Raw genomic sequence first — 19,257 nt, 5'->3', positions numbered from 1 at the left:
CACAATCCTGAGTATGCGTCAATGAGCAAGCTGGAGACCATGCCAATAGATTTGGAGAGCCTGCCTGCAGATCTGAAGGGAACACAAAAACTGCCTTGCTGGGTCTGTTTCAGCTCCCATCTTGGAGCCCCCCCCCCGCCCCAAGTGGCACAGAAAAGGTCAAAGAGCACACTGGAGCAGTGGTCCCTGGGAGATTAATGTCCCTTGAACTGAACTCAAACAAGAGGAAGTGAGGGGAGCTCTAAGTCATGAACCGCTAGAAACCCAGGTGCAGGCTGGCTTCTGATAGCCAGAGGTAAGAACGAAGGGAGAAGATGCACTTCCATAGCTCCTGCTATCTGCCCTAAGGAGAGAAACTGAACTGGGAAGGAACAAGAGGAGCCTTTTTGCTGTGAGCAAAGCGCCTGTCAATCTGCCTACTGTCCAACGGAGCAAGGCTCCACCCAGCTGTCTTGGATCATGTGACTGAGGGGGTGGGCCATATGGAGGTAGCCTTAGTGCCCAGGAGCTGAGTGGGTTCGGCAGAACACAAATGGAGCTCTGGGTTGGGGCCGCTGAAACATTATAGGCAATCTGAGGAAGCTGTCACCATCAAGAAACATTTCTTTGGGAGGTACAGAATGCTGCGCTAACTACTGAGGCAGCACATTTCAAGCATTCAAAGCACTTCACATATCAGGTACCTCAGTAATCCTTAAAAAACCCTGCTGATTCCATACTGCTGATTAGGTGCTGTAGAGATGGCCTCTGGGCCAACTACTGAGCTAATGACAGAGGTGAGATCCAAACCAGAAACAACCTGATTCATAGCTCAGTTGCTTAGCCACTGCGCTACAGCAAAAAAAACAAAAACAAAAAAACACCCCTTCGTAAAAAGTTATAAAAATAAATGTTGTATATTTTACAGCACAGACCACTGAAGATAATAGATAATAAAAATAAAAACTCAAATATTCATTGCTGATTGGAAGAACTCTGCTTTCCAGCAGTCAGAGAAAAGGCAGTGTTCTCAGAAAGAGGGAGGTCAGATGTTTTCAAACAGATTTGGTCTTTTTATCTTCTTAAGACTGTATTTGACTGCATTTGACTGCATTTGTTGTTTTAAGATCCTAGCGTCCCTTTGACTTCCAAAGCTAGGAAGATGGGTTTGTAGTTGTTTGCTTTTAACATGCATGTATTTTCTGCAGTTGTGTAAAATGGCATCTGTATCTACTGATCTTTTAAAAAAGAATGAACACATTTGGAAAAAAAATAATAAATAATTTCTTTTTAAAAGTACAGTTAAAATGATGGCAGCAACCGGAAGCAGCCTCCCTCCAAAGGCATTTCCCAGCTGCGTTTTATCTTTCTTGGCCTCTGATGGGAAGCCAAAGGTCCCCCCAAATTCAGCAGAGAATCCAGCTTTTCAATCTTCTACCATGAAAAACGCACAAGAACTGAATGGATGCCGCACACTTGTGAACCTCCACATCTATCCAGCAACGCACGTAGGAATTCCACATTAGACTTCATACCAAATGATTAAACGCTATCTAAAACTATTTCAAATTGGTACTGAAACATGCTGATCTCCATTTCCACCCCATACAACTGCTAGTGCTAGTCTTAACCAGTCCTGCTACGAAGTCATTTAAAATTGTTCCCTTCATATTACTGATATTCCAGATGAAGACTTGCGGCAACAAAAACAGCATATCCAAGACAGTCCTTCTCTCGACTGCATTCTTTTGCGTGGACCGCTGACTGAACGGGACTGACCGATCCTTAATATTGCTGTATAGATAAATCCACCTCAGTCCATCTTCAGCTACACCAGATAGAGCCTTAAAACAGTGGAATAGAATTTTTTTTTTAAATTTCCTTTATGTTCCATTTTTCAGCTCCCATTCCTGGAGGAAGGCAAAGAGAGAGCAGGAGAGGGAGGGGAAGTGAGATTAAGTTACTGAAAATGATGGATACCAATACATCTCAACGCAAGACTGTTTCAGTGTTTACTCTAAGCCTCCAAAATAATACAACGGAAAAAGGGCTATGCTGTATTTTTATCTCTGCAAGTTTGACACATAAAATTTTGACATTCCTTTCCCCCTACCTGGAGAAAATAAAATATGACTCCTGGAAAGAAAAGACTGCAACAGACACCTCTATAACACAAAGAACTATGCAGGCAGAACAAAATTGTATGCTTCAAACCAGGGGTCCCCAACCCCCAGTCCGCAGACTGGGACTGTTAGCAACTGGTCCGCAAAGCCTGGCCGCCCTGCCCCCCCTTGTGGCACCTCTTCCACCCTCCGTTTCTACAATTATAAGGCCAGGGAAGGGGGGGGGGGTGAAGTGCTGCCTTCGCTGGCTCTTTAAGGGCTGACACCACCCCCTGCCAATCAGCTGATCGCCGGGGGAAACCTCCGCAGCAGCAGCCGGCAACCCACCAAAGAAGCAGCGCCGCCCTTGCCTCCTCTCCACTTCCATCCTGGGCGTGGGAAGGAAGAGGGGAGAAGACAAGGGTGGAGCTGCTTCTTCAGCAGGTTGCTCGCCGCTGCTGCGGAGATTTTCCCCACCGATTGGTTGGGGGGGGCCCTAAAGAGCCGAGGAAGGCAGTGCTTCACTACCCCTTTTCTGTCCTTAAAATTGTAAAAACGGAAGGTGGAGGAGGTGCCGCAAGGAGAGATGGAGCGGCAAGACTGCACGGCCGCGAGGAGAGATGGGGCGTCGAGGCTGCACAGCCGCAGGGGGGCAGGGCAGCAAGGCTGCATAGCTATTGGGGGGCGGGGCGGCAAGGCTGCATGGTGGCAGGGAGGCTGCACAGCTGTGGGGGGGGGGGCGGGGCTGGATTTGGTGCCCCCACCCTGCCCTGGTGCTGTGGGGGGGCGGGCCGGCCCTGATGCCACAAAGGTTGGGGACCACTAGTAGGAGGTTATTTCACTAAATATAACATTACATATACATTTCTCACAAAATATTTGCATCTTTATTAAGGTTTTGAAAGATTGTTGTAATTATATATAAGATGTCTCTTATTTAGAGTATGTTATTGGTTTTTGTTTGGCTCCTAAATCTAAGCAGGATGTCAGATCTTACCTTTGCCTTCTGAAGAACGTGGCCTCTGCAGGGGGAGGTACTTGAAGAGGAGTGTCTTTTTAAGACCACCGCACTGTTCACAGGCACCGAACATTCAGTATCGCTCGTATCACAACTGGAGATGGGCGAGTTTTCCAGTGTCTGATGTTTAAGCACTGGAGACTGAATTAAGAACACAGGACAATCTGAAATCACTCAGGCATCAGAAGGTGGGAGAGAAAATACACAAACATGCCCAAAATTCATACACAGATGAGTTTTAGTTTTAATAGATAACCAGGGCAGGGTGTGTGTGTGTGAGGATCCATCCTTTGGAACCGTGTTTTTGCAGCATGGTGTTGCCACAAAGCCATGGATGCATGGTTTTTTTGTGGTGTAAGTTGAGGGAATGGACATGATATGTGATTTTAATGGTGATGCTGGGGTAACAATGCAAAGACCATAAGGATCCATAAGGATCTGTGCTTTGGAACCATGTTTTTTTTTGCTGTTGTGATCCCACGGATTTGTGATTTTTGCTATCTACAGTCTGTGGTTATTGACATTATAGGTGGCCTAATGGTGAGTGTGAAACAAAGACTAATAATAGTCAAGGAAGATTCCAACAGTTCAGTACAGCTCAGTTTGGTGCAATTCTGCAAAATCTTCCCACTTTAGAAAAATTCAAACACTACTACAGACAGCAGCTAGCCCCAGATTTTTAGGATCGCAAATGTCCCTATCCTTTCCATGTGAGGATCCCAGTACTCCTAAGGGTAGAATGCAAATTTATTCCCTAGGAAGCACCCAAAACACTTCTATCCCAGTTCTTCGAACAAATATCAAAAGTTCACCAACCAAAAGCTGCAAGGTTGAAAAGAGAAGAGATGATAGACAGCCTTTCTTTCTGGTGACAGAGTTCCCCTCCCCCTTTGTAGTTTTTGGTCAGCAGATTTCTACCCATGAGGGTATTTTTGATCCTTACAGTGGACTTTTTGCCATAACCTGGATGACCCAGGCTTGCCCAATCTTGTCAGATCATGAAAGTTAAGTAGGAGTGAGCATACACACACACACACAAATGGTATTTTTCGAGTTTGAGTATATTGAATCTGAAAGATATTGGTTTTTCCCAATATTCCCAAATCCCAATATCAGTATGATATTGGGATTCAAGAAATATTCGGGATTACTGACTTTTTTTGGCTCTATTATACTAGTTCTATAATGAAGAATTGATCCAGGGGTATCTGGAGCTTGGAAGTCCAATTCTATGGGCCCCAGAAGAAGGTGCCTCCATCATCTATCCTTTCCAAAGCAGGAAAAAAGGGCCTCCTCATCACCACCACACACAGACTGGGCTGGGAGGCTTTTCCTGCCCCCCAGTTTAAATCGTGGGCCAACAGAAGAGGAACCCGCCAGCTGAGGTGGCATGGATCTTTCACTACCCACAACCCAGCTGATCCTCCTTGGTATAGCTAACTGAATAAAAGCCAAAAAAATGGTTTTTATTCAGGCTCAGCTACATCAGTAACCAAATCAAATCCTTTGATCTGCATTACCAAGAAGATATTTTTCAGGTATTTATTTAGTTTCCTTTATGCTGAAGTCACACTCCTAAAGCTAAGAAGGGTTGGCCCTGATTAGCATTTGGATGGGAGGTCAGCAAGGAATTCCAAGGTTGCTACGCAGAGGAAGGTAATGGCCAACCACTTCTGAATCTCTCTGGCCTTGAAACCTTAGAGCAGGGGTGGCCAACGGTAGCTCTCCAGATGGATTTTTGCCTACAACTCCCATCAGCCCCAGCCATTGGCCATGCTGGCTGGGCTGATGGAAGTTGTAGGCAAAAATCCATCTGGAGAGCTATCGTTGGCCACCCCTGCCTTAGAGGGTCATCATAAGTCACCTGCAACTTGACCGCACTTTCCACCATCACCAGTGGACTCTTTGGATCCTTACACAGATAATAACTATGACTTCCAGTCCAGAGTGAAGGATTCCAAACAAGAACCTTGAATTAAAGGAAAATCACCTATTGTATGTTTTGTGACATCACCTTTAGCGGGGGGGTGGGAGAAAATCTGGCCTCCCTAGCTGCATTGCAAAGGGTTTGAGGGGGTGGGATTTGTTCATAACACTAGGGGTCCCCTCCCCAATAATGCAAACAATTCCAGTACATGGCATCTCAAATCACTCCTGGTCTATAAGCAATGGAACTGAACTACGTTAGCTGAACTACGAGTGTCCCATCCATAGTATTTGGTAACAAGATCAAAAGTAGAACCGGTCCAAGTACCTGGGCGCTGGATGTTCCTGATTTAGGCTCTATTGCCAATCCCAGTGTGATGCCTCCAGCCAAGGCCTTCTTCAGGTTTTCTTTCACCTCAGTCAACTCTAATTCCAGAGTAACACGTTCAGACTCCTTCAACTTGCACTCCTCTTCCAGTTTCTTTAATTTATCTTCAAGGATAATTAGGGTTTTCTTGCCTGCAATCCAGAAGTGAAAGTGCTTTTTAAGGCAGGGTAAACTTCGACATCCCTATTTGACATCAATGGGGCTCCTCCACATTAAATGACTTTACAATTGCAACACTGGTACAGAATAAGAGTCACTGCAATTTGTGGCTGGGATGGGGTCATGGCTCAGCTGTAGAACTTCTGCTTTGCCTGCATAAAATTCCAGGTTTAATGCCTGGCATCTCCAGTTCAAGGGATGAGATAAGATATAGGGATGAGAGATAAGATGTAGGGATATGAGATAAGATGTGAAAAACCTTGAGCTGAGATCCCATTGCCCCCCACCCACCCCCACCCACTTTCTGGAGGTATCAGCAATCTCCATTCATTACAATGCCTGGTTTTCTGCTCCCGCCCTATAGCACTGGCTGGCCCTAGTTAAAATAAGGGAACAACAGGTCAAAAGGAAAGTGGAACAAAACCTTACAAGGGTGGGTGGAGAGAGAGCCCAACTCACAGCCACCCTTCTGGTTTCTTGTAATGGAAGATTCTACCTCCTACAGCTTCACAAAACCTCACACCGGAGCTGACTTCTGCTGTTTTTTTTGTTTGTTCTTGATATAAATTCTGCACAAAAACCTTTTCCTGCTGTTGGAAGTCACTTCCTTTGGATTTTTATTGTTCCAACAGCAAAAGAAACCAAACCCCCAACTTACCAGTGTTCACTTCAAGTGCTGCTCTGAGATCTTTCCTTTCTTTCCGGAGCTGAGCCAGGCGATTCCGCAAGGCTTCTTTCCTCCTTAAGAGCTCCTCCTCTTTGGTCTGCAGCCTCTTTGCATCTGCTTCTACGCGGTTCTTGCCATACTTGTACTGGTCAGCATCTGCACATGAACACTGATTATTGGATCCAAACACATTTGAGATGGGACTGCCACAGATCAGGATAGAAGAGGAGGACTGCAGTAGGCTTTTAATAGTGCAATCCAGTGCAGTTACTCCATCCTAAGCCATTTGGTTTCAGAAGACTTAACTCTGCACAGGATGCCACTACAAAGCATTCAGCAATTAGTCAGTAGCAAAGCATAACTATCCTTTCTAAGAAATATCCATGCTTAAATAATGTTGTTACATTAACAGAAATAACAATCCTGAAGGGGAACCAACCATTATAATACCTCCAAAATGAAAAACTAAATCTCTTCTGAAATGAGGCCAGAAGACCTTTTTAGGGTCAGAGTTATTACTGTATTTTTTTACACATTGCAGGTGGACAAAGCATTATTTTTTAGAAGACTGTAGAGAGTAGCCACGATGGTCTGCAGTAGAGCAGCTAGAGTGAAGGAGCCCCCCTGAAAAACAAAATATTGCGGGGGGGGGGGGGTATTAAACTTTCAAGAGTCAAAGTTCCCTTTGCCAGACATCTAACGAAGGGAGCTTTGACTCTCAGAGACTTATACCCGTCAACTCTTGTTCTCTACTGGACTCAAATCTAGCTATTTTTTCAAAAGTTTCCAAAGGTATGGCCTTCCACCAATGGAGTACACTTACTGGAAGTATTGCGTTTCACATTTGAAGCAAATTCTGATTTCTTTTGTGGACTGCTCAAAGTTCTCCCTTTCCCCACAATTCCATTTGCAGCCAAAGGAGCCTTCTTTCCTTTAAACTGATAAGAAAAATAAAATATTTATTTAGCAATTATTAATAGATGGCAGAAATGTTGTATTTTTACTAGGTCACAGCCTCTAGAATTGCCCAACTGAGAGCTAGTCATTTCTTACAAACTGAAAAAGGGCACTTCTTTCCAAGCAATGCAGATGGAATCAAAGTCCCTACAAATTGCTTACCCAGGAGCATGCAAAAGGGAGACATTGCTTGGGCCTCAGGCGACAGGGGTACATTCAAAATTTCTCACAATACTTCAAAATAATGGCAGGGAACCACATTAGGAATAGTGACAGGAAAACAAACTGAGGTTGATCATTTAACTAAGCATTTAATCTGCTCACATAACAGGAGTTCAGTATCTTTGGCTACTAAGAGACCTGTAAAAAACTTAAAATGGATTTATTGTTTGAAACAGGGATGACTTAATATGAAATTTCATAAAACCAAAGCCAAGAGCAGAATTTCAGCATTAGTTCTGAACTGTTACCTGGCTTCATGGGGAAACTAGATTTCTGACACTTTTCACAGAATTGTTGCATGGAATTTACAAATTATTTGTTTATATTCATCTGGCCATTTCAATTCTGAGAAAGACACATCTACGTTTTGTTTTCTTTGTTTTTGTGTGCCACAATCCTATAAATATGATAGCCAGAAAATTTATGGGCTTTCATAATCACCCAAGAACTATGTTCAAGGCATTTTGGTTCACATTTAACATTTGTGTTCCAAACACTTATATTTGAAATGTTATATAACATTCAACAATCAACAGCAGTGCTTTAGAACTCCTGTCGACCAGGCCTCTAATGGAACTGCCTGAAAAGTAGATCTGCTAGCAGCCTGTTTTAGTGGTGCTGAGAAAAATTAAGGGGGAAAAACCATAATTTGCATGGTTCCAGTGATGATATCCAAGACTGCTCGCCAGGGTTTAAGATTGTTGTATGTCTGGCAGCCTAGTGCAACTGCCAATTCTGAAGATTGTTTTTGGGCTGGTTTTTTGGTCCTGGCATTTTGTAGATCGATAATAATGTCCTATTAAGCAATATATGGCCAATTTTGCATGGTCTATCCCCTATAAGGGTTTAGAACAAAGCAGCATACAAGTCGCACCTTTAAGACCAACTGAAGTTTTATTCAGAATGTAAGCTTTCGTGTGCTCTAAGCAGACTTCATCAGACAAAATTGGAATGGCAAGCCATCTTTAAATGTAGAGAAAGTGAGCAGTGAGTTGGTATGCAGAGCCATGGGAATGTTTTTAGCAGATTAAAAGAATCACAAATTGGGGTCTATGTTTGTGAATGTTGTTAACTGGGCTGTAACAACAGTGAAGAGTGATAGAAAGCAGATTGATGTCACTGCCCACTTTCTCTACATTTAAAGAGGAAAGGCTGGACAGTCTTTGATTTTTCAGTTTGGAAAAGAGACATGCTTAGAGGTTTCTAAAATTATGCAAGGGGATACAGAGAGTCGACAAAGAGATTTTTTTTTTTCTCCCTCTCCCAAAAGATCAGACCTTGAGGGCATCCAACAAAGCTGATGGTCAGCAGGTTAAGGACAAAAGAAAATGCTATTGTACACAGAATGTGATTAAAAGGTGGAATTCGCTGCCAGAGGATGTCGTGATGGCCACAGGAACAAACAGCTTTAAAAGGGGATTAGACAGATTCATGGAGGATGAGTCTGTCAGCGGCTACTAACCATAGTGTCTAAAAAGAATCTCCACATTCAGAGGCACTAATCCTCTGGATCCCGCAGCCAGGAGGTAACATTATGGGAAGATTTTGACCTCTATGTCTGGTAGTTGGCTGTTTAGAGGAATTAGTTGGCCACTGTGTGAGACAGGATGCTGGACTAGATGGACTATTGGTCTAATCCAGCAGGATTCTTCTAATGTTCTTAAGAGTATTTGAAGAAAGCAGACTGGAACACACATGGAAACACAGCTACATGGACTAATGAAGAATGCCTACTGTATAGTACACAACAGAAGGGTGCCCGCAACAGCTACTAATAACTGTTACTGATATGTTTGTGTGTGAGTGCTCTTCCCTCAGATAAACAGGTGCTGGAAGGTCAGTCCTAGCTGAGACAGTTCCAGAGATCTTACACACTGCTAAAGTCTTTCCCACTCCAAATCCACTGAAGAAAGACTGTTGACAACCCTGTTAATAGTCCAAGAAACAATACAGAATGTGGCCAAAAGGATGTGAGTGGTCAGTGGATTCTCTTAGGATATACACAGCAACATGCAAAGAAAGTGCAATTAACAAAGCACTGCAGTACCTGGGGCACCGATCCCCTCCCCACAGCAGAGGTATTAGTGAGAGACGGAGTAGAAGACAGATTGGATGAGAGAGGATATTTATAGTGGTTAGAAGACAGTTTGTCAGTAGATAACCTATTGGCTTTTCGGTCTGCTGGTGGATAGCGTGCAAAGATTTTCGGAGATGGCAAGTTATCGTACAGGCCCATGTTATCATAAAGCTCATCTTCTCCTGTGCTTCTGCTACGAGTATTAGGAAAGCCGTCTTCTGGTTCCCACTGCAACACACATACTTAGTAAGTCAGCACAGAGTTCATGCATCAGAGGGGGAAAAAAACTCTTTAGAAAGTTAACAATGAGAAAGTCCTCTTGATGTACACTGCCTCCTTCATGAACTCCTTGTTTTTATTCAAAATTATAAACTGCTCTTATTTTACACATGAAGTTACACTGCACTGAACATACGGTAATTAGAATTAATTTCTGTAACTTTTCCCTGTCTTTGAGCACTGCTTCAAAATTGCCTTCCTTATTCTGGACATTCTGACTTTGGAATCTCTCCCTTACAATGTGCCTCTCTCCCTTACAATGTGCCTGGATAAAGGAGAAGGCCCGTTGTTGTATTTGCAAAGGATGCTCAGGTACAGCGAACGGAATACTGGACTCAAACTAGACCAATCTGAGATAAAATCTAAGGTCAAATCCCTTTTCAGCCAAGCAGCCTTCAAGAACTCCAGCTTTCTTAGCTTTACACAGAGGAGTCAAATGCTTCCCCATGTATGTCTCTCTAAACTCACTGGAAGCAGAGCTGGATATAAATGTGATTGATAAACAAAGCATTTTCATCATATACAAATACCCCTCTCAATTTTCATAAGTACTTTTGAAAGCTCCAGTGATTCACACAGAAATTACATATGAATAAAAGCACTTTATAACCTATTTACAAGCAATGGTGTATCAGGGGTGGCCAACGGTAGCTCTCCAGATGTTTTTTTTGCCTACAACTCCCATCAGCCCCAGCCATTGGCCATGCTGGCTGGGGCTGATGGGAGTTGTAGGCAAAAACATCTGGAGAGCTACCGTTGGCCACCCCTGGTGTACATTATCTGATGATGCATGGAAGTCTCAAGATTCATCTCTCCTAGGTGCAGCAGCAATAAGAGCGCCTTGGTTTCTCCCCTCCCCCAGAGTCTTCCTGGGAAGTTTGCAACAACAAGAGCAAGAGTGCATGAAGGCAGACAGGTAAAGGACCTAGCAAAATCCTCCCACTTAGTTGTCACGCATTTTGCACAGACTCAAATGAACTCTTCACCTTCCCAAGGGAGCTGTATTAATTCTGTGGGTCAAGCTAATCCAAGAGCACTGGACTACATTATATTCACATGCATTAAACAATAAGGAAGTGTGCCCCCAGAAGAGGCAAAAGCAAAGCTCTAGAACTCTGCTCAGTGGCACTTGATTAAAGGGAGTCCTAGGTTATGAGAGCTCAACATGTATAAACAATTTGACCTACACAAAAATCAATTCTTACTGATCCATTTATGCAAGGAACATCATCATAATGAAGTGCCATTCCGCTGGGACACGCATAGCCGTTGGCAGGATTTCCTCGATACGGATTAGTAGAGACAACTCGTCTGTTCATAAAGCTAAAACAACAGGGTTGGGAAAATCAGAAATAATGCTTAGTTAAGGAGGAAAGTGCCCAAAGGGTACATGCATGATTTTCTTATCCCAAATTCTTCCTTGCATCAACTCCACCACCTTCTAAAGTACTTCATATCAACAGAAACAAAAAGAAGCCACGTCATGGTTTTTCAGGTTGAAGTTTCAGTCAGGAAGTCAAGGGAAAATGTACCAGGGGGGTGGGAACTACAGTGAAAACGATTTCATGTTTACAGATTTTTATCATCGGGTTTTTTTGCCATCATGTCAAAGCCGATTTATGGTGACTCTTCAGGATTTCCAAGGCAAGAGACATTCAAAGGTGTCTTGACCCTGGACTTCCTTGGTGGTCTCCCATCCATATACTAACCAGGGCCGACCCAACTTAGCTTCTGAGGTCTGATGAGATTGGGGTAGCCTGGGCCTTCCTAAGTTTGCTCAACTCTGCAAACATGTACAGATCAGAGGCCACAAGAACATGGCCTCCTCAGTTTATTCTCCGCTCCCCCCCCTTTTCTATTTTTTTTTACATTCAGCTTGATTAAACGTTCTGGGGGAAGTTGAAAGCTGCACCCTGTTTATATCATTTGACTGGTCTTGCCTAAAGGAATCACACTGTGTTCTTTGGGCCGCTATGGAAACCTGGAACCTCCAGGCCAGTAGCCAGAAAATTTTTGCTCACAGAGCAAATTTTTTGCTAGAGGGGCAGCTTAAGAGAGAGGTCTAAGAGAGAGATAGTGGCAGTCATTTTCAGAAGTACCTTAGTTTCAGCTGAAACTCCTTTCTCACTAATTTCTGACTTTGTTTTCAAAACTACTAGATTACAGTCAGGGAACCTGGAAAAGTCCATTACTGGTCCCTGCTTTTGCTTCTGACCAAACTCCTTCCACTTTTCTCTGACCTTTCCTCTTATTGACACAGGGCTATTCTGTCCCCCCCCCCCGACCCGGCCAATCCTTGGCACTCTACTAACCCCCCACCCTCGCTGCTCTGCCTACCTGCTGCTCTCCACACTCCAAGTCCATTCGCTTTGCTCACCCACTCAACCTTCATCTGCTCTGCTCACACCTCATCCACTTGCTCTGCCCACCCCCCACCCTACTCTCACTTGCTCTGCTCTCTCTCACACACACATATACACACAACCTAAGGATGCCAGGTCCAACTCAGAAAATATCTGGGGACTTTGGAGGGGGGGAGCCTCGGGACTTTGGAGGTCGAGCCTGGAAACTTTCTCATTCCCTAAAATAAATAAATAAAAATACAGCAGTGAATATAATCTTTATTTCCTCAGCCTCTTTTCTGGCTTCAAAGGGTCCCCCCTCAGCAGTTGCACTTCCATTAAATGAAAGTGAACCCACACATTCACTCACTCACAAAGCAGCCAAGACAAACAGTTTGCAAGCACATATTTTTGTGATTTCACAGGGGCAATTTACTCATGGGAGTTTATGAATATAACCATCTGCTGTATTTCAACCACCTTCTTCAGACTAACAGGAAAATGAAAAGAGAGCAGCCTAGGGGGTGGAGTTTTCCTCCAACCCATAATCAGGTTCTAGTTAACTCTTTACTATCCATTTTACTATATACACTACTTCTGAAACAAATGCAGAAGAATGGGACTGTCCTCCTTTCTCATATGCTTCACACACTCACCAGGAAGAACCACTTGGCTCTGCCTGCTCACCCCACCCACGCAGCTTTCCTCCTGCTGAGATTTAAAGGCATACACAAAGTCCAAAACACAAGTTGTTTGCAAGCTTCTTTTAAGCCTGCACAGATTTAAAGGCACATTGTAGCTTCTGGGGCGAGGTTTCCCCCTAACAGCCAGTTGGCTGGCAGCAGAGAGGAGCTTTCAAAAATTCCCCACCAGGATCTGGAGGCTAACGAGCCTAACACAACCTCATCTGCTGTGCCCACTCGCACTTCACCCTCTCCTGCCGACTCACCACCTCTGAGACAGCTCCACCACCTTCCCAGCGCTGCCCTCCTCTCCTCCCCCACCACCCTCGCAAGCCAGTCTGCATGGACTGTTGTTGGCTGGTAGTAAGGAGCTTTGGGCTTGCAGCGCTGCTCTCCTCTCCTCCCCCGGCATGGGCTTCTTGTCTGGTTCCTTTTGCCAGCTGCAAGTAGGGTTTGCTAGGTCTCTGCTGGAAAATACCTGGAGGCTTAGAGGGTGAATCTGGGAGAGGGCAGGATTAGGGGAGGGGAGAGGCCTCAGCATGGTACAAAGCCATTAGAGTCCACCCTTCAAAGCAGGGGAGCTGATCTCTGCCAGTTGGGGATCAGTTATAAAAGCAGATCTCCAGGCGGTTGGCAGCCCTAGGCTGAAGTGGGGCTGAGCAGGCTGACTTCCTGACAGGTCCCAGGGTAGTGCCGTGCACCTTTACCTCATCATTGTCCTCCTCCCATTCTTTTTAAAAATGTTTTTGTCTCTGGGTGGATCTTGAAAAAGGGGAGGGAGCAGTTAGCAATAACAGATTCCCTCGCAGAAAGTGTCACTGACTGGATTTGGGTATGGTGAGGTCACCCCTGCCCGAGAGGGGGGGGAAGAGACTACAGACAGAACAATGCAAGCAGCAGAGCTTCATTCACACACTCCTGAGTCCTTGAGGGCCACTAACAGCTGAATGTTGCCTCTTGCAGACTGAGTTCAGGCACACTGACTGAGCAGTTTCGCGGCTGTGGGGCTGCCAGATACAGCCCCGCTTCCCGGCGTGTGAGCCACAGAGCAAGGCACCTTGTCTCCTTCCCCCTCCCCTTTCTCAAGCCACTGCCAGCAAAGTTTCTGTGCTGATAAACCCCATTATTTTTGCTCCTTGCCTATGCCCTCAAGGGGCCAATCTTTACTCTTCCCCTTCATCTAGAAGCCCCCAAAGTGCTTTGGATACTTTGCAAAGCCTCTCAAGAGGTGAGCATGGGAGAAAGCAGCTGCTTCCACGCCGCAGCACTTCGCCAAGTAGAAAATGTCCTCCTTTCCTTCTTTCCCCCTCCACCCAAGGGAAACACACGGAGGGCAACTTCCCCAAGACACCCACCCAGAGGCTCTCTTTCTCCTCCAGGCCAGCCAAATACTCGCTGGCCAAGGGTGATTTGAAAACCTTGCCGGACGGTGGTTGCGGGGGGCCATGGTGGTGGTCTTGCATGTTCACTGACAGGGCAGGGCACTGCCAGTGAAGAGGCATCAGCCCCATGTGCCCCACTGTGGCTAGGGGCCTGGCACCTCTATCTCTTGTAAGAGAAAATCACTCCAGAAGGAACAGGCACTTTTTGAAAATTATATGCTCTGGCAGGCAGTGTAAGGAAGAAGATGAAGAAGAAGATATTGGATTTATATCCCGCCCTCCACTCCAAAGAGTCTCAGAGCGGCTCACAATCTCCTTTACCTTCCTCCCCCACAACAGATGCCCTGTGAGGTAGATTAAGATATTGGATTTATATCCCGCCCTCCACTCCGAAGAGTCTCAGAGCAGCTCACAATCTCCTTTCCCTTCCTCCCCCACAACAGACACCCTGTGAGGTGGGTGGGGCTGGAGAGGGCTCTCCCAGCAGCTGCCCTTTCAAGGACAACCTCTGCCAGAGCTATGGCTGACCCAAGGCCATGCCAGCAGGTGCAAGTGGAGGAGTGGGGAATCAAACCCGGTTCTCCCAGATAAGAGTCCGCACACTTAACCGCTACACCAAACTCGCTCTCTAGCCAAGAAAAGAAAAGCTCTCTAGCTTTCCTGATCACATGTTCCAGATTCAAGACAGCAACAGCAAGGAGGACATGGGCTTCAATGAACGAGGAACCACTCACGGAAACAGGCCCTTTAATCATGTAAAGTACCTCTCTCTGTGGAGTCTGGTCTGTGAATGACACATCCACCTGTCTCTAGGTGAGAACCAAAAAGCTAAGTTTGATCTGAGAGAGAGGGGTGCCTTGTGAACTGGACAGAAAAGGAGATTTGGAACTGACTAGTAGAGGGCTGCAGGGCTGTCCTGTTTGTTCAGGATAGTCATGGAGCCCCCTCACCGGCAGTCTTCAAGCAGCAGCTGGATGAACGCTTGTTGGGGTGCTTTAGGCAACCCTGTATTGAGCAGTGGACTAGATAGCCTGTCTGGCCCCTTCCGGCTCTATGATTCTATAATTCTTTCTGAGTTAATACATGTTATTTATAGAAAGGATAAATTACACATTGAATCAAAATCTTCCTCTTTCAGGATCGCCCTGCATTCAGAGTCACAATTCACTTTCTCATCCAATGCTGCTCTAGAAAAGTCTGGAGTATATTTGTATCCAAGTTTGCTTTAAATCGACTAGGAATGGGTCACAACTCTGAAATCATCTGGAAACAGCTCTGATAAAGCATGCAAGGAATCCTGAACATGCTAAGTGCCAATTAGGAATTGTGAAGGGAAAAAATAAATACTTATGCCATTATTTAATAGCAAAGAAATCAGTAGTGACATCTTTTGGAGGCACGCTTCCAAGAAGTTACTCTAGCATTAGTAACAAGCTGAAATTATTCATGTAGCTTAATCCTAAGAGACAGAATATGTATGTTTTGACACAAGGCTTCCAAAAGCATTCTCTATTTTTACAGATTGTGCTGAGAGTTACAAAATACAACTCTTCACATGATTACGCCTACACATGGCTTGAAAAGTGCCATGAGAGATTACTATAGTTTGTAATTCAATGCATTATGTTGACAATTGGGAAAAATATACCTCATCTGGTGTTTCAGACTTTCAAGGAGGCAATGAGGTAATAGCCACAGTCTGCAAACCATTGGGACAGAATGGAAGAGATCAACAAAACAGTGCTTTGTAAATGGGCAAGGGATACAGTTTGCCTCCATTCACTACTTCACACTAATGCAGGCAATTCTAGGCCACTCAGCACTGCCCGCTGAGGATTCCAGCTATGCTGCCTCTCAAGATTTCACAGGTTTTCAGAGTAATGCCTAGTAAAGAGTGGGAGACAGACAACAAAGCTTTTTTTGACAGAGTTCCTGAAAAGGCTCTTAACTGGCTGAGCTTCACCTACCAGAAAGTCTGCTTTGCGGCCTGGATAACACTTGCGGTCACATCCACATCGATGTAGTCATAGTGCAAAGTGCCTGGATCTGCAGATGAGCCACTCTCAGCCAGCAAGATCCCAATCCACCGGCCCATGTCTTCAGAAGACGATGCCTATAGGAGGGGAGGGGGATCACATGCAAACATACTTAAGCTGTCATTTAAACATCCAGTTTTTATTTCAAATATACCTATGTTTTAGAAGGAAAAGAAGAACAGGTTCTTTCCCTTACTCTAAGGAGTCTCAGAGCATACAATGGCCTCTCCCTTCCTCTCCCCACAACAGACACCCTGTAAGGGAGGTGAGGTTGACAGAATTCTGAGAGAACTGGCACAGGCCCCAGGTCACCCAGAGGCTTCTGGTGGAGAGGAGGACTGGGAAATCAAACCCAGCTCTCTCCAGATTAGTGTCCACTTCTCTTAACCACTAGACCACGCTGTTTTAGATTAACAAAACAAATAACTTTATGAAATTAGTATAAAGCAAATTAAATGTTCCGTGTTTAAGCTTTAGGATATTTCACTGTTTTTAACAGCACAATGGTTTTCAAAATATGGACTCCTGTCCCGAACAAGATCACTTACTAGGCACTTTCACTGGCACATAAGAATGTTTTCAGTTCAAAACCAGTACAAACCATATCCATTTTTAATATTCTGAGACTTTTTTCTGCTGTTTCATTATTTTTGTTGTTTTCTAATCCTTTTGTAAACCATTTGAGTGTTCTTTTTTCAGTTCCAACTTGAAAGCAGTTCAGAAACCCATTTAACTTTTCAACTTGCTATGTATCGAAGAAGCTTTTTGCTTTCACCAGCAGTCATAATGGAAGAAAACCTAAAACTCCTGCATTCGCTCAAATACAAACTTGATTTATGTTTTCTTCCTGATAGACACATCCCTGATAGGAATAGCTGCACTCATTTCTGAATTTTTCAAGCAAGTTCAGGTTTATTTCTAATAAATCTTTATTTCATTTTCAATCCCTTCAGCCATAGGTTGGTGGGATTATGGATAAAACAAAACAGCAAATCAATAAACTAATATCAAAGATTTCAGGTTTTCACGGCTGGTAACATCATTAGGGTTTGTAGAATCTTTCGGGCTCAAGTGCCGTGTTCTACTGGAGAAAGTTTTCCTTCCAGACGTTTCGTTCTCGGCTGCGGAGAACATCCTCAGTGGCGTTGCAGCCGGAGCAGGCGCTCTGACCTTCTTGGCTGCTGTGCAAACTTTCTCCAGTAGAACACAGCACTTGAGCCCGAAAGATTCTACAAACCCTAATAAACTAATAAATACTAAAATCATTTTAAAAACATATGCAATACATCTAGCAGCAGCTGCCAGCTAGCCCACATCCTTTTTTGGGGGGGTGGGGGTGGGGGGAACAGGCAAGATGGCTGTCTGAGCAGACGCTTGCTATGCAGCTCCTCTTGCCTTGCTGTGGGTCAGTTTTCTTTTTTTCTATGGTGGTGAAGAACTGCTCAAATCCAAGCAGTAGACAAGTAGCACCTTTAAGACCAACTAAGTTCTATTTAGAATGTAAGCTTTCGTATGCTCTTAAGCAGACTTCATCAGACAAAATGGGAATGGCAAGCAGCAATACTTAATATATAAGTGGGCAGTGTGGAATCATGGGAATGTTTTTAGCAGATTAAAAGAATCACCAGTAGGGATCTGTGTTTGTTAGAATAGGACAAAACAGGGTTAAAAAAACATTGGAGAGTGATAAAAAGCAGACTGCTGTTGTAGGTGCGGGTGCCATAAATCTAGGCAACATTCTGGCTTTGTTAGTTTAAATAGAGGCCATGGTTTCTCAAGAGATTATAACATCCATATAGTTTGCCATCAGATGGGTTGGTATATGCAATAAGACAAACAGCCAACATCCCCCTTTTGAGTATGTCAATACAAAAAGACAAAAAACAAAAACAAAAAAATCCAAATATTCTGATACACTGTTCTAAAAGAGATATAAGTTAGCCCGTAGAAAAACATGGAGCATTAAAGTAGAGTGGAAGGTGGTTTAGTATATGTAATGAGACAAACAGCCCACATCCCTCATTTGAGCATGCCAACACAAAAAAACAAAAACAAAAAACATTATTCTGATACACTGTTCTAAAAGAGAAATACATTGGAACACTGTGGATGCACAGCTATACTCAGTGAGAGCTGGTTTAGCATATGTAATTGTTCAAATCCAGTTCACAGACTGCCTTTTTGGCTACAAGAAGTGCTTGGGAGCGTTTGGAGTGAATTATTGCCTTTGCTGTTTATAACTGCTTTGAACTCCAGGATTCCTGACTCCTGTTGCATTACTTGAGAGAAGCAGCAAACTGGAGTTTCTTTTCAAACAAGGCAAATAAGGAGCAATAACAGCTAAGCTCCTTAACTGTTTATGATAAGTCAGCTGTGGGACTAAAGAATGAAAGAGTGAAACAACTAAAGAACTCCAGAAAATGGAAACCCTGAATCTCCTTGCACTTATCTTTGAGTGCTCAGCTGTTGGTTGTTAACACTGAGAAGCCCTGAGGCCAGCTGTGTCTCTGTGACTAAAGAAGAGGTCAGGAAATACTCCAAACTAGCAATCTACCTTCCTCTAAATGCCTGGACAGTCACTTCTCAAGAGTTAATCCTCCACTGCATGACCCTCCTAAGAGAGGATTGTGAGGAACTCCAAAGGGATCTGTTGAGGCTGGGTGAGTGGGCGTCAACGTGGCAGATGCGGTTCAATGTGGCCAAGTGCAAAGTAATGCACATTGGGGCTAAGAATCCCAGCTACAAATACAAGTTGATGGGGTGTGAACTGGCAGAGACTGACCAAGAGAGAGATCTTGGGGTCATGATAGATAACTCACTGAAAGTGTCAAGACAGTGTGCGTTTGCAATAAAAAAGGCCAACGCCATGCTGGGAATTATTAGGAAGGGAATTGAAAACAAATCAGCCAGTATCATAATGCCCCTGTATAAATCGATGGTGCGGTCTCATTTGGAGTACTGTGTGCAGTTCTGGTCGCCGCACCTCAAAAAGGATATTATAGCATTAGAGAAGGTGCAGAGAAGGGCAACTAGAATGATT

The 19,257-nt window shown here is 44.3% G+C and overlaps 1 protein-coding gene across 4 annotated transcripts in view; it reads right to left on the bottom strand.

Annotated features, from left to right (window-relative positions):
* Positions 1–1,245: 1,245 nt before the first annotated feature.
* Positions 1,246–19,257, bottom strand: part of AFAP1 (actin filament associated protein 1) — a 55,202-nt gene continuing 37,190 nt past the window's right edge. Inside the window, exons 10-17 of one of the 4 annotated variants that reach the window (XM_060254046.1) lie at positions 16,149–16,294; positions 10,962–11,097; positions 9,466–9,723; positions 7,063–7,177; positions 6,231–6,395; positions 5,354–5,544; positions 3,079–3,240; positions 1,246–1,889 (exon numbers count right to left, since the gene is read on the bottom strand). In XM_060254046.1, coding sequence (XP_060110029.1) covers positions 1,863–1,889; positions 3,079–3,240; positions 5,354–5,544; positions 6,231–6,395; positions 7,063–7,177; positions 9,466–9,723; positions 10,962–11,097; positions 16,149–16,294 — 1,200 coding nt within the window. In that variant the 3' untranslated portion in view covers positions 1,246–1,862. The remainder of the gene's footprint in view (positions 1,890–3,078; positions 3,241–5,353; positions 5,545–6,230; positions 6,396–7,062; positions 7,178–9,465; positions 9,724–10,961; positions 11,098–16,148; positions 16,295–19,257) is intronic. The other 3 variants (XM_060254047.1, XM_060254048.1, XM_060254049.1) reach the window with 3 other exon arrangements.

This window comes from Heteronotia binoei, chromosome 14 (genome assembly GCF_032191835.1).
Source record: "Heteronotia binoei isolate CCM8104 ecotype False Entrance Well chromosome 14, APGP_CSIRO_Hbin_v1, whole genome shotgun sequence".
Taxonomy (NCBI): domain Eukaryota; kingdom Metazoa; phylum Chordata; class Lepidosauria; order Squamata; family Gekkonidae; genus Heteronotia; species Heteronotia binoei.
Note: the sequence above shows the minus strand (reverse complement) of the source record. Positions and strands in the feature narration are given on the sequence as shown.